This window comes from Pecten maximus, chromosome 10 (genome assembly GCF_902652985.1).
Source record: "Pecten maximus chromosome 10, xPecMax1.1, whole genome shotgun sequence".
NCBI classification, from domain to species: Eukaryota; Metazoa; Mollusca; class Bivalvia; order Pectinida; family Pectinidae; genus Pecten; species Pecten maximus.
This window is the reverse complement of record NC_047024.1, coordinates 44,204,038-44,220,156: the sequence shown is the minus strand read 5'-3', so window position 1 is coordinate 44,220,156 and position 16,119 is coordinate 44,204,038. Positions and strand designations below refer to the sequence as shown.

The 16,119-nt window shown below is 40.4% G+C and overlaps 2 protein-coding genes across 2 annotated transcripts in view; one reads left to right on the top strand and one right to left on the bottom strand.

Moving 5' to 3' along the window:
* LOC117336346 (histone acetyltransferase KAT6B-like) overlaps positions 1–16,119 on the bottom strand; it is a 71,499-nt gene that overhangs the window by 32,826 nt on the left and 22,554 nt on the right.
* LOC117336349 lies at positions 7,793–15,552 on the top strand. The gene is made up of 2 exons (XM_033896844.1): positions 7,793–8,575; positions 14,649–15,552. Exons 1-2 carry the CDS (start codon positions 8,328–8,330, stop codon positions 15,400–15,402), a joined length of 1,002 nt encoding a protein of 333 aa, XP_033752735.1. The 5' UTR covers positions 7,793–8,327; the 3' UTR covers positions 15,403–15,552.

Here is a 16,119-nt window from a genome sequence, read left to right as displayed (position 1 = left end):
AGCATACGGGGTAGGTTTTTCGTTGATAAAAAATGTAATAAACAGAATATCTAACAGTGTCTTCAGTAATACGGATGTATATTGTTCAGCCCTGTGGTACTGTAGTATATATAGAGGATATCTAACAGTGTCTTCAGTAATACCAAATATATTTCACGAGTGGGGCTAATATTTTGATATTTTTCACGAGTGCACAGCACTCGTGAAAAATATCAAAATATTAGCCCCACTCGTGAAATATATTTGGTATTACTGAAGACACTGTTAGATATCCTCTATATATACTACAGTACCACAGGGCTGAACAATATACATCCGTCCAATGTCATATAGTCCTATATAATGCAGTACCACATGTACAGAGCCATATTGTGTTACATTACTTTAGTGCTGTGGGCCAGAATAGTACACTACTGTCAAATGTCATATTGTGTTATATATATATACTATCTTGCATGAAAATTAGATTTGCATCACCTTAAGTGAGCCTAGCAGGTATGCTATAAATCTTACCTTTCACTACCTAACCTGAATGTTTAAGTTTTTAAGGAAAACAAGTTATCCAAAGTCTGCAACATAACTTGATAACTTGATACACCAACCCGTAAAATATTACTGGGTAATGTATACCGTCCACCAAATGCACCTGTCAGTTTTTGGAGTAACTTTGAATGGACAATTGAAAAAGCACTTGAGATCAATGATAACATCATAATTGTAGGTGATCTAAATTGTGACCTAACTACTGTAACTCTATCAAATCCCTTAGTAACCATATGTGAATCTTTTAATTTAACCAACTTAATTCATGAACCAACCAGAGTCACCCAAACATCATCTACCCTCATTGATCCTATCCTAGTAAGCTTATATTAGCTTTCTCAACATGTGAAAGTGGGGTTATTAACACAGAACAACACATCAGTGATCACAGAGCAACATACACATCCATACCTGTAAACTACAAATGTAAATCCTTATCATACAAAAGCACTATCTGGTTATACAATCATGCGGTTTTGTACAACTAAACTACGAAATAGCCAACACTGACTGGAATAACATCATTAACAGTCCAGTTAGTTTAGATCTAGCCTGCACATCCTTTACTCAAGCTATAGTTGATTTAACTAGAAAACATATACCCAACAAACAAATCACTATTTATCCGAGGGACAAACCGTGGTTTGATTCCGCTCTAAGATCCGAGGGACAAACCGTGGTTTGATTCCGCTCTAATATCCGAGGGACAAACCGTGGTTTGATTCCGCTCTAAGATCCGAGGGATAAACCGTGGTTTGATTCCGCTCTAAGATCCGAGGGACAAACCGTGGTTTGATTCCGCTCTAAGACGTCAAATCAGGAAAAGAGATAGGCTAAGGAAAAAAGCTCAGACATCACAAACAACAACACTTATCAACTTGTATAAAGCAGCTAGAAATAAAGTATGTAATATGAAGAAACACGCCATCTTAAATTATTATAACAATATTGATGAAAAAATTTCTGATGCATCTGTCAATAACCAGAAATTGTACTGGAAACTATTTAAGCAGCTAATTCATAAAACATTATCATCAGACATTCCTCCTTTGCAACATACAAATTTTGATGGAAGCACTTCAACCTCCTTTTCGGATTCAGATAAGGTTAATGCTCTTAACTCTTATTTTGCATCAATATCAACTATAGAAGAACCTAATACTGACCTACCACAACCAGTTACTTCGAACTTCTCTCTTACAAATGTAAATGTTAATGAAACAGAGGTCGAAGATGTATTAAAAACATTAGATATAAACAAAGCTACAAGACCAGATGAAATTAGTAACAGGGTGTTAAAGAATACAGCTTCTACTATTTATTTGCAAACCATTGTGTATTTTATTTAATAGATCACTTTCTGAAAATTGTTTCCCAAATAGCTGGAAAATCGCAAATGTTGTTCCTTTATATAAAAAAGACAATCCCAGCCTTGTGTCAAACTACAGACCAATTTCATTATTAAGCTCCATTAGCAAAGTGTTTGAGCGTCTTGTTTTTAAAAATATATATAACTTTTTTCAATCTAATGATTTATTTTACAAATATCAGTCAGGTTTTTTACCAAATCACTCAACTGTCTTCCAGTTATTGGAGATCTACCATAATATTGCTTCTGCCATAGATATTCAAGAGGAATGTTGTATTGTTTTTTGTGATCTATCTAAAGCTTTTGACAGGGTTTGGCATAAAGGATTAGTACACAAATTAGAAAAATATGGAATAACTGGAAATCTTTTATTATGGTTAAAAGATTATCTATCAAACCGAAAACAAAGAGTTATCTACAAGTCAAGTTACTCTAAATTATCAAATATATCAGCTGGGGTACCCCAGGGTTCAGTGCTGGGTCCTTTACTTTTTTAATTTATGTTAACGATATTGCCGAAAATATGATAAGCGTCAGTAGACTTTTCGCTGACGATACCTCACTGAGTAAGTCATCCCGATCTACTCAGGAGATTGAAGCCTTTATTAATCATGATATGTTAATATTAGAAAATTGGTCTAAAAAATGGTTGATGAGATTTAATGCTGAAAAAACAAATGCTATCCTTTTCTCAAAAAGACGAAACTCACAAATACCAGATATTGTTTTTCAAAATGTCAGCTTGTCATTTATTCAACACCATAAACACCTAGGGCTCAATTTCTCAAGTGATGGTAGTTGGTCTTACCACATCGATTGCATTGCCAAATCAGCTCATGAAAAAATAATCTTACTAAAAAAACTTAAATACACAGTGACCAGATTTTCATTATCAATACTCTATAAAACATATATCCGTCCTCTTTTAGAATACGCATCTGTAGTTTGGGACGGTTGCTCTCTCAGAGAAACTTGAAAAAATTCAATTATTGGCCGCTCGAATAGTCACAGGTTTACCTGTTTATGCATCAAGACAATCTTTATATTATGAAACAGGTTGGGAACAACTATCAGAACATCGTAAACAATTAAAACTATCAACTATATTTCGCATTCAAAACAATATGACACCAAATTATCTTCCGAGATCTTTTACCAAACTTGCGCTCTGAAGCATCTACATATTCCACTCCAAACTTGAACGACTTTACAATCCCAAGATGTAGGACCGAATTATTTAGGAAATCGTTTATACCCTCTTCTATATCCCAATGGAATTCCCTTGCCCCCACATTAAAAACCACTAACTCTCTTGTTGCCTTTAAAAATCAAATAAATCCTGATATAATCTTAACTCAAAAATTTCTCACTATGGGAGACAGGAAACTCACAATTTTACACACAAGACTTTGAAACAAATGCAGTATTCTCCAGGATGATCTATTTAGGGCCAATTTAACTAACGATCCGTCGTGTTCATGCGGAGATACTGAAAACAATTTTCATTTCTTCTATTCTTGCCCATTATATGCACTACCTAGAAATCAATTACTAAACAATGTCAGAAGTTTAAATCTTCCAGACATTTTGTTATATGATATAAATACCTTTTGTGGGGAAACCCAAATCTGTCTGAAGACCTGAATAATGAGATTTTTAACTACGTATGTAAATACATTAAAGATACAGACCGTTTTAAGCACCTTAACATCTTTCTTAAGAAATACAACTTTTAATCAATTCATGCAGCAATCAGGTAAAAAATGTTGTGCTAAAAATTGGGCATTGAAACAGCTGTCAACAACCAGTTTTAACTATTTTCTTTCTTTTTTGTTTTTCTCCTTTGCTTATCTTTACCAACAGTGTTATAATAACAGTCGGACCTTATAATTTCGAAGCAGGAAGAATCATCTGTTCGGAAATCACATCGTAACATATAATCTTAAAAAATTGAATACACAACTGAAATATTATTGAGTCTATTATAAACATAGATACAGTCCCATTTCTAGCCATCAGGAGAGCTCGAGATAACAAGGTCCAATTGAAATTGTAATTGCAATTGTAATTCATTGTAAAGTATTTACAAAATGAGCAAATTTATTTATAGCTAATATGCAGCCATGATTCACTGTTAATATTTGATATATGTTCAGGAGAGGGTCTCAATAAGTTTTAGTACTTGTGCCCCAATCCTATTTATCATTATGAACCAATCAAAGGCAAATAAAATATGTTTAAATCAACTTGATATCTGATTGTTAGGTCTCCGGACAAGATTCAAATAGAAGCTATAAACAACCATAATGCAAAATATTCAAATCCAAACTTTTTTTGGGAAACATAACTTTATATGATGACTATGATGAATAACTTTATATTGTGACTATGATGAATAACTTTATGACTATGATGAATAGCTTTATATTATGACTTTGATAAATAACTTTATATCATGATTTTTTATTTTCTCCGAAGCAGAGTTTGTGGCCAGTTTGATTTTATACATAAGCTTTACTCCGAGTAGTTTTGTATCTTTATTTTCTATTATACCATTTCATTACGTTATAATCTTTATTGATATATAGTTATATATATATATATTTTGCAATTAATTATAATTAAAAAGCATGATTGGTAAGAAGTTGTAGAAGAGTAAGATGACATGGAGCTTCTGTTCTCTCTTTAGTGAAAATGAAGGTAGAACTTGTTATTCACGTTTTGAAAACAATCATCGATGCTGACATCTCATAATCGATTATAGAGAATCTGTTGCCTTTCCAATAAGATATTGATTATAATCAATAACTGGGACAACATGTACTTCTCATAAAACAGCTATAACAAAAGTCAGCAGTCAAAATCCAAGGCTAAAGATATACATTTTAACTTAAATGACAAATGAGAATAAAATAACATTTCAGAAGGTATTTTGAATCACAGATTGAGTACAGGTTGGTACACCCAAATAAGCGCCTGAATGATTACTCCCATCAGAGTGAGCCGGACCTACAACAAGGAGTCCAGCCAGAGTGAGCCGGACCTACAACAAGGGAGTCCAGCCAGAGTGAGCCGGACCTACAACAAGGGAGTCCAGCCAGAGTGAGCCGGGCCTACAACAAGGAGTCCAGCCAGAGTGAGCCGGACCTACAATAAGGGAGTCCAGCCAGAGTGAGTCGGACCTACAACAAGGAGTCCAGCCAGAGTGAGTCGGACCTACAATAAGGGAGTCCAGCCAGAGTGAGCCGGACCTACAACAAGGGAGTCCAGCCAGAGTGAGTCGGACCTACAACAAGGAGTCCAGCCAGAGTGAGCTGGGCCTACAACAAGGGAGTCCAGCCAGAGTGAGCCGGGCCTACAACAAGGGAGTCCAGCCAGAGTGAGTCGGACCTACAACAAGGAGTCCAGCCAGAGTGAGCCGGGCCTACAACAAGGGAGTCCAGCCAGAGTGAGTCGGACCTACAACAAGGAGTCCAGCCAGAGTGAGCCTGGACCTACAACAAGGAGTCCAGCCAGAGTGAGCCGGGCCTACAACAAGGAGTCCAGCCAGAGTGAGCCAGGACCTACAACAAGGGAGTCCAGCCAGAGTGAGCCAGGCCTACAACAAGGAGTCCAGCCAGAGTGAGTCGAGCCTACAACAAGGGAGTCCAGCCAGAGTGAGTCGGACCTACAACAAGGGAGTCCAGCCAGAGTGAGTCGGACCTACAACAAGGGAGTCCAGCCAGAGTGAGCCGGGCCTACAACAAGGAGTCCAGCCAGAGTGAGCCGGGCCTACAACAAGGAGTCCAGCCAGAGTGAGTCGGACCTACAACAAGGGAGTCCAGCCAGAGTGAGCCGGACCTACAACAAGGAGTCCAGCCAGAGTGAGCCGGGCCTACAACAAGGAGTCCAGCCAGAGTGAGTCGAGCCTACAACAAGGGAGTCCAGCCAGAGTGAGCCGGACCTACAACAAGGAGTCCAGCCAGAGTGAGCCGGACCTACAACAAGGAGTCCAGCCAGAGTGAGCCGGGCCTACAACAAGGAGTCCAGCCAGAGTGAGTCGAGCCTACAACAAGGGAGTCCAGCCAGAGTGAGCCGGACCTACAACAAGGGAGTCCAGCCAGAGTGAGCCGGGCCTACAACAAGGGAGTCCAGCCAGAGTGAGCTGGACCTACAACAAGGAGTCCAGCCAGAGTGAGCCGGACCTACAACAAGGGAGTCCAGCCAGAGTGAGTCGAGCCTACAACAAGGAGTCCAGCCAGAGTGAGTCGAGCCTACAACAAGGAGTCCAGCCAGAGTGAGCCGGACCTACAATAAGGGAGTCCAGCCAGAGTGAGCCGGGCCTACAACAAGGGAGTCCAGCCAGAGTGAGCCGGACCTACAACAAGGAGTCCAGCCAGAGTGAGCCGGACCTACAACAAGGAGTCCAGCCAGAGTGAGTCGAGCCTACAACAAGGAGTCCAGCCAGAGTGAGCCGGGCCTACAACAAGGAGTCCAGCCAGAGTGAGCCGGACCTACAACAAGGAGTCCAGCCAGAGTGAGCCGGACCTACAACAAGGAGTCCAGCCAGAGTGAGCCGGGCCTACAACAAGGGAGTCCAGCCAGAGTGAGCCGGGCCTACAACAAGGGAGTCCAGCCAGAGTGAGCCGAGCCTACAACAAGGGAGTCCAGCCAGAGTGAGCCGGACCTACAACAAGGGAGTCCAGCCAGAGTGAGCCGGACCTACAACAAGGGAGTCCAGCCAGAGTGAGCCGGACCTACAACAAGGAGTCCAGCCAGAGTGAGCCGGACCTACAACAAGGAGTCCAGCCAGAGTGAGCCTGGACCTACAACAAGGAGTCCAGCCAGAGTGAGCCGGGCCTACAACAAGGAGTCCAGCCAGAGTGAGCCGGGCCTACAACAAGGAGTCCAGCCAGAGTGAGCCGGACCTACAACAAGGAGTCCAGCCAGAGTGAGCCGGGCCTACAACAAGGAGTCCAGCCAGAGTGAGCCGGGCCTACAACAAGGAGTCCAGCCAGAGTGAGCCGGGCCTACAACAAGGAGTCCAGCCAGAGTGAGTCGAGCCTACAACAAGGGAGTCCAGCCAGAGTGAGTCGGACCTACAACAAGGAGTCCAGCCAGAGTGAGTCGGACCTACAACAAGGAGTCCAGCCAGAGTGAGCCGGGCCTACAACAAGGAGTCCAGCCAGAGTGAGCCGGGCCTACAACAAGGAGTCCAGCCAGAGTGAGCCGGGCCTACAACAAGGAGTCCAGCCAGAGTGAGCCGGGCCTACAACAAGGAGTCCAGCCAGAGTGAGCCGGGCCTACAACAAGGAGTCCAGCCAGAGTGAGCCGGGCCTACAACAAGGGAGTCCAGCCAGAGTGAGCCGGGCCTACAACAAGGGAGTCCAGCCAGAGTGAGCCGGGCCTACAACAAGGAGTCCAGCCAGAGTGAGCCGGACCTACAACAAGGAGTCCAGCCAGAGTGAGCCTGGACCTACAACAAGGGAGTCCAGCCAGAGTGAGCCGGGCCTACAACAAGGAGTCCAGCCAGAGTGAGCCGGGCCTACAACAAGGGAGTCCAGCCAGAGTGAGCCGGGCCTACAACAAGGGAGTCCAGCCAGAGTGAGCCGGGCCTACAACAAGGGAGTCCAGCCAGAGTGAGTCGGGCCTACAACAAGGGAGTCCAGCCAGAGTGAGCTGGGCCTACAACAAGGGAGTCCAGCCAGAGTGAGCCGGGCCTACAACAAGGGAGTCCAGCCAGAGTGAGCCGGGCCTACAACAAGGGAGTCCAGCCAGAGTGAGCCGGGCCTACAAGGAGTCCAGCCGTGGTCAGGTAACACCCACTGATAGAGCTGGTCCTAATCACTTGACCAGAAGGACGTGTATACACCAGTCTGTGTCTAATCCCTGATATCACACCTTGGGTGCAGCACATTATCTCGGTGCTGTCTGATTTATAGACTTATTAACATTATAAATACCTTCCCTTAAACAGCAACCAATTGATTGGTTTGACAGGTGTGAACTGTCTGAGGAAATGTAAAGGTATTCATTATAGAAGGTGATCCTCACCACAGCCGAAACCAACCTCCTGGACATACCAGGTAAAAAGTGGACTAACTTTGTGAATACAAAATCGATCTAGGAATGTGAACCATAGCATAGCAGTGAACCATATCAGTGAACTATATAAGGACCAAGAAGTGAACGGGGTGTAGCATAACTTGAACCAGATGTTGTGAGGATATAAACCTGTAGGAGATGATATGAGTGATACCCATTGAGATACAGAAACATTTAACTAGTAGAAATTAGCCCAGGGACCTGTCACCACACTGTGGGTGTTGACTGGGAGACACTATATATTATACCCTAAACTGTTATTACTTTGTCCAGCGCATGGAGCATATCAATATATAGTGTTAGCAGCCAGATCCTACACACAAGCTTTACCATGCAGAGAAGCAGACTGTTATTCTACTTGTTATGTGGATATTTTGTTTTATCATATGGGATTCCTCACCATCGTCACAAACATGGTATTGGGGAGGACAATGTACAAACTGGTTCTCGTTGTCAGGACAGTTTTGACAGCCATTTAGAACAGTGCTTGAATCCATTCTCCAGGAAGGCCCATATTTACACCACCACGCACCCTCAAAATGCTATAGTGAAGGAAATCTTTGTTAAATATGTCTGCAGGTATGTATAACGATCTTCAAACATTTTCAGTGTGTTCCCTTATACACTTGCTAAATGATTTTTTGGATGATACAACAACTGCAGCAGTTCTTAGCAAGTTAAACAATATATTTTAAATCATTCTATGTTATGTTCAAGAATACTTTCTTACCAAAGAATTTGTTTTTTTCTTCTCGAATAATTTTCACAGTCTTATACATTAAATAAGCGAGTGTCTTTTGCAACTTTAAAAAAAATAACTTACGAGTGTGAAATAAATTCCATATCCAACAATCACTCCTTGTGTAACCTCTATATATACATCACTAACTTGAAATATTCACATACACATGTATGAGACTTTAACCCACAGCATGGAATGAGAAGAAAACATGTCTGCTATATAACAAAACTTGTTTAAAGAGACTATAAACTAATTTTTAAGTCAATATTGGGGAAGCAATACCTAAAAAACCTTAAAATACAGCAAAAGGTCATGTTATCTATATACTACAATTAAAATATATTACATTATCTTGCCCATTTCTTTTTAAATCAATTCAAACCAAATGAGAAATTACATGTAAAGATATGACAGCCTTCCATCCCTTAAGTCTTTACTGGCTAATTTACTCTGGCAATTTGACATAACACAAACAAAATCTGGACTGTGAGTGTCAGACACCGGCAGCCAATGTTTACTAATTAAGATGTTTTCTTGATTGGTTACTCAGCGGTATGATGCTTACTGTACAATTTAATAGGTATATTCTGAGGAGATTATCTCACAGACACTTAACACCATTCAGGTGCTAATTGATGAATACTTGATAAACCTATAATTAGAAATGATGAAATGTGCTCCATACCAAGTCAATACCACTCAGATTACGTAGCCACTGGCTCTAAGCTTGTCATGGACTAGTATTGCACAAGGTTTAATAGAGAATGTGCTTGATGTCAATTAACATGACAAATGTTTGGCACTCAGAAATTTAAAATGACTATACACCAGCATTGATTGAGTGTCATTTATATATAGATCCTACATATAAACCTAGTATATTAAAGGTCCAACATGTTTGAAAAATAAAATTTGCCTTGAATGTCAAAAGTTTTGTGTAAATAACTGATTATCACAATTTGCTATGAGATTTTTCCCAGAACAGAATAGCATTGTCAGTTGGTAATTAAATCACCATTAGGCCAAAAAGATGAGCAAAGCAAAAGGTATTTCTGGAATAAATGTTTGTCTTATGTAAACAATCATATTTAAATCTGACAGGAGGCAACAGGCAAGCAGATATTTGCCACCATTTTCTTTGTGTACATGTAATTTTGTAAAACATATTTAAAAAAACTTCTTGTCAATAACAAAGTGTCTCAAGGTCATGCTATTTGGTGGATATCATACTCAAGCAATTGGCTATCAAGCTTGATAATATGAATGACCTTGACCCATGTTCATGGTCACAGGGGTCAAATAAGTAAGTGTCTTTTTACAATTCTGTAAACATTACCCATTTTTAGATTATATAATTCATCCTATTTTATAGTTAGACATTCGTTTAAGAAAAGATAAATTATAGAAAACATCTATTAAAATCATAGACAATAAACTGTTTTATCCCTAAGCATTCTGAACTAATATCTGCACATATAATACAACATCCGCTCGGTCGGCCTAGTTTGTGTTAAAAATTAAATATGGACTTGACTGACAAGGGGAAGCAAATCTTACTTAAATTAAACAGTATTTACTTTTTTTCAAGGAAATAAATCTTTGACTGAGTGTCAAAATGGTGTTCAAAAGTAATAATTCATGTGAAAAGTTTTGCTACTTTATGTGTTCAATTTTCTTCAGCAAATTAAGTAACTGGAACACACGTTTTCACCACATTTTGTCTATTCCTACAGATGACATGTGAGTGCAAAGAGCACCCGAAACTAAACACACATACAAGTAATAACTTACCATCTTTATTTGAAGATAAAGTAAAGACTTCATTCTTGTTGATAAATAACTTTTTGTTCAGAACAGAAAGCTAGTAAAAGACATTGTAAATCAATTATTAGGTCAAAGAAAACGATGTCTGATATGATCTGGGAAATCACCTGTGTCTATACATAGAACACAAAAGAGTTCCATTTGAACAGAAATGGTGGAACACACGTTCTCTGGTCTAAAGATCAGCTGGCATGGTTTACAAGTTTACAGGAATATTCAAGTGATGTTTAAGCTTAATATATGACAATGAATAGATATCTTCATCTGGAATATTTTTATGACTGAATATTTTACCGTTTCCACAGCCTTGGGTATTCTGCTATAAGGTATAGTCTGTTTCATAAAACTTCAGAATAACTAATCTTAATAAGGGCGCCCCCACTGTCAATTACCCGCGCGCTGCACCCTTATTCGGTCAAATACGGTATATGGGGTTGGAGTGTTGGGGTTTGGTCTGGGGTTGGAAAACAATTCCTCCCTTAATTGTATACGGTTTGCTACCTCCTCTTGTCCAACTTGTTCGATTGCCCTTACCCTCAGAATATGATTTCTTGACACATAATATCTCCAATGGAGACTGAAAATAATATCAGATACTCTAGTAACTAGCTCCTCCAACCCAATCCTTCAAGGTATCAAGTCACATACTCTAGTAACTAGCTCCTCCAACCCAATCCTTCAAGGTATCAAGTCATATACTCTAGTAACTAGCTCCTCCAACCCAATCCTTCAAGGTATCAAGTCATATACTCTAGTAACTAGCTCCTCCAACCCAATCCTTCAAGGTATCAAGTCATATACTCTAGTAACTAGCTCCTCCAACCCAATCCTTCAAGGTATCAAGTCATATACTCTAGTAACTAGCTCCTCCAACCCAATCCTTCAAGGTATCAAGTCATATACTCTAGTAACTAGCTCCCCCAACCCAATCCTTCAAGGTATCAAGTCACATACTCTAGTAACTAGCTCCTCCAACCCAATCCTTCAAGGTATCAAGTCACATACTCTAGTAACTAGCTCCTCCAACCCAATCCTTCAAGGTATCAAGTCATATACTCTAGTAACTAGCTCCTCCAACCCAATCCTTCAAGGTATCAAGTCACATACTCTAGTAACTAGCTCCTCCAACCCAATCCTTCAAGGTATCAAGTCATATACTCTAGTAACTAGCTCCTCCAACCCAATCCTTCAAGGTATCAAGTCATATACTCTAGTAACTAGCTCCTCCAACCCAATCCTTCAAGTCATATACTCTAGTAACTAGCTCCTCCAACCCAATCCTTCAAGGTATCAAGTCATATACTCTAGTAACTAGCTCCTCCAACTCAATCCTTCAAGGTATCAAGTCATATACTCTAGTAACTAGCTCCTCCAACTCAATCCTTCAAGGTATCAAGTCACATACTCTAGTAACTAGCTCCTCCAACCCAATCCTTCAAGGTATCAAGTCACATACTCTAGTAACTAGCTCCTCCAACTCAATCCTTCAAGGTATCAAGTCATATACTCTAGTAACTAGCTCCTCCAACTCAATCCTTCAAGGTATCAAGTCACATACTCTAGTAACTAGCTCCTCCAACCCAATCCTTCAAGGTATCAAGTCACATACTCTAGTAACTAGCTCCTCCAACTCAATCCTTCAAGGTATCAAGTCATATACTCTAGTAACTAGCTCCTCCAACCCAATCCTTCAAGGTATCAAGTCACATACTCTAGTAACTAGCTCCTCCAACTCAATCCTTCAAGGTATCAAGTCACATACTCTAGTAACTAGCTCCTCCAACCCAATCCTTCAAGGTATCAAGTCACGTACTCTAGTAACTAGCTCCTCCAACCCAATCCTTCAAGGTATCAAGTCACGTACTCTAGTAACTAGCTCCTCCAACCCAATCCTTCAAGGTATCAAGTCACGTACTCTAGTAACTAGCTCCTCCAACCCAATCCTTCAAGGTATCAAGTCACATACTCTAGTAACTAGCTCCTCCAACCCAATCCTTCAAGGTATCAAGTCATATACTCTAGTAACTAGCTCCTCCAACCCAATCCTTCAAGGTATCAAGTCACATACTCTAGTAACTAGCTCCTCCAACCCAATCCTTCAAGGTATCAAGTCACATACTCTAGTAACTAGCTCCTCCAACCCAATCCTTCAAGGTATCAAGTCACATACTCTAGTAACTAGCTCCTCCAACCCAATCCTTCAAGGTATCAAGTCATATACTCTAGTAACTAGCTCCTCCAACCCAATCCTTCAAGTCACGTACTCTAGTAACTAGCTCCTCCAACCCAATCCTTCAAGGTATCAAGTCACATACTCTAGTAACTAGCTCCTCCAACCCAATCCTTCAAGTCACGTACTCTAGTAACTAGCTCCCAAGGTATCAAGTCACATACTCTAGTAACTAGCTCCTCCAACCCAATCCTTCAAGGTATCAAGTCACATACTCTAGTAACTAGCTCCTCCAACCCAATCCTTCAAGGTATCAAGTCATATACTCTAGTAACTAGCTCCTCCAACCCAATCCTTCAAGGTATCAAGTCATATACTCTAGTAACTAGCTCCTCCAACCCAATCCTTCAAGGTATCAAGTCATATACTCTAGTAACTAGCTCCTCCAACCCAATCCTTCAAGGTATCAAGTCATATACTCTAGTAACTAGCTCCTCCAACCCAATCCTTCAAGGTATCAAGTCACATACTCTAGTAACTAGCTCCTCCAACCCAATCCTTCAAGGTATCAAGTCATATACTCTAGTAACTAGCTCCTCCAACCCAATCCTTCAAGGTATCAAGTCATATACTCTAGTAACTAGCTCCTCTAACCCAATCCTTCAAGGTATCAAGTCACATACTCTAGTAACTAGCTCCTCCAACCCAATCCTTCAAGGTATCAAGTCACATACTCTAGTAACTAGCTCCTCCAACCCAATCCTTCAAGGTATCAAGTCATATACTCTAGTAACTAGCTCCTCCAACCCAATCCTTCAAGGTATCAAGTCATATACTCTAGTAACTAGCTCCTCCAACCCAATCCTTCAAGGTATCAAGTCATATACTCTAGTAACTAGCTCCTCCAACCCAATCCTTCAAGGTATCAAGTCACATACTCTAGTAACTAGCTCCTCCAACCCAATCCTTCAAGGTATCAAGTCATATACTCTAGTAACTAGCTCCTCCAACCCAATCCTTCAAGGTATCAAGTCACATACTCTAGTAACTAGCTCCTCCAACCCAATCCTTCAAGGTATCAAGTCATATACTCTAGTAACTAGCTCCTCTAACCCAATCCTTCAAGGTATCAAGTCACATACTCTAGTAACTAGCTCCTCCAACCCAATCCTTCAAGGTATCAAGTCACATACTCTAGTAACTAGCTCCTCCAACCCAATCCTTCAAGGTATCAAGTCATATACTCTAGTAACTAGCTCCTCCAACCCAATCCTTCAAGGTATCAAGTCATATACTCTAGTAACTAGCTCCTCCAACCCAATCCTTCAAGGTATCAAGTCATATACTCTAGTAACTAGCTCCTCCAACCCAATCCTTCAAGTCACGTACTCTAGTAACTAGCTCCTCCAACCCAATCCTTCAAGGTATCAAGTCACATACTCTAGTAACTAGCTCCTCCAACCCAATCCTTCAAGTCACGTACTCTAGTAACTAGCTCCTCCAACCCAATCCTTCAAGGTATCAAGTCATATACTCTAGTAACTAGCTCCTCCAACCCAATCCTTCAAGGTATCAAGTCATATACTCTAGTAACTAGCTCCTCCAACCCAATCCTTCAAGTCACGTACTCTAGTAAATAGCTCCTCCAACCCAATCCTTCAAGGTATCAAGTCATATACTCTAGTAACTAGCTCCTCCAACCCAATCCTTCAAGGTATCAAGTCACATACTCTAGTAACTAGCTAAGTGTTATATGTAGTAACATCTAGATATCTTTATTTTCAGTTCGGGGTTCTAATCATAATTGGTGTTATTCTATAAAGAATGTTATAACTTGATGTTCCTTTACAGTGTATGGACTGTATGTCATTGAAATAATTAAATATCTTTACTAACCCATTTTCCCGTAATTTCAGACGATATAAGAAGATGTTACACTGTATCCACCAAGTGCTAACTAACTGCGAGACACTGACAAACACGGAGATTGTCCAGCAAAAACTCGACGAAAGACAATGGATAGTCCACGTGAACAAAATGTGTAATATCCAATCAGATCCCTCAACACGGAAACATTCAAGTGACACAAAGGGACTTAACTCTAGACATAAAGTGATACCACCCATCACATCTCTACAACCGTTATCCGACCGGGTTTACCAGCCTGTGACTCAATCAGAAATAGAATATTACAACATGAAGAGTCATGATGCTGCTGAAAACATACAAAACAGCCATGGTAAAAATAGCCATATGCATGAAAACATTCCATATACCATTCCAAAGCATGACAAAGGACAATTTCAAAAATCCGACACCAAGTTGGTGCAGCCTTATCTCCTGACCAGTGTGTCCAGTGAACACCTACCTAGACTTGTTACATATATAACATATAATATGTTTCTAAACAGACAAGAAGATTCTCAAGTGTCAGCAGATAAACTCAAATTAATGTCCATGGACACCAGTAGGTTGGATTCTACTGCAAAAGAAGGACAAATGCCAGTGATGGTACAGCTATTGTACATCGACGGTGAAACACTAAGGACATCAAAACAATTTTCCTCGCTGAATAACAGTTTAAGTGGAAGCTCTTCACTACTGATCAGTGACGCTGTTATTGTTGTGTGCCTTATTTTAACTGTGATATCTACACACCAGACACATTAACCTCACTAACTCATTACAACAGATTAACCTCACTAACTCATCACAACAGATTAACCTCACCAACTCATCACAACAGATTAACCTCACCAACTCATCACAACAGATTAACCTCACCAACTCATCACAACAGATTAACCTCACTAACTCATCACAACACACTAACCTCACTAACTCATCACAACAGATTAACCTCACCAACTCATTACAACAGATTAACCTCACTAACTCATCACAACAGATTAACCTCACCAACTCATCACAACAGATTAACCTCACCAACTCATCACAACAGATTAACCTCACTAACTCATCACAACAGATTAACCTCACCAACTCATCACAACATACTAACCTCACCAACTCATCACAACAGATTAACCTCACTAACTCATCACAACACACTAACCTCACTAACTCATCACAACACATTAACCTCACTAACTCATCACAACAGATTAACCTCGCCAACTCATCACAACAGATTAACCTCACCAACTCATCACAACACATTAACCTCACTAACTCATCACAACAGATTAACCTCGCCAACTCATCACAACAGATTAACCTCACCAACTCATCACAACACACTAACCTCACTAACTCATTACAACACATTAACCTCACCACCTCATCACAACAGATTAACCTCGCCAACTCATCACAACAGATTAACCTCACCAACTCATCACAACAGATTAACCTCACCACCTCATC

Coding starts and splice junctions, on each gene's coding strand:
- LOC117336349 (XM_033896844.1), top strand. CDS start 8,328: ATGCAGAGAAGCAGACTGTTATTCTACTTGTTATGTGGATATTTTGTT. Junction 8,576..14,648: donor TTTGTTAAATATGTCTGCAG/GTATGTATAACG, acceptor CCGTAATTTCAG/ACGATATAAGAAGATGTTAC.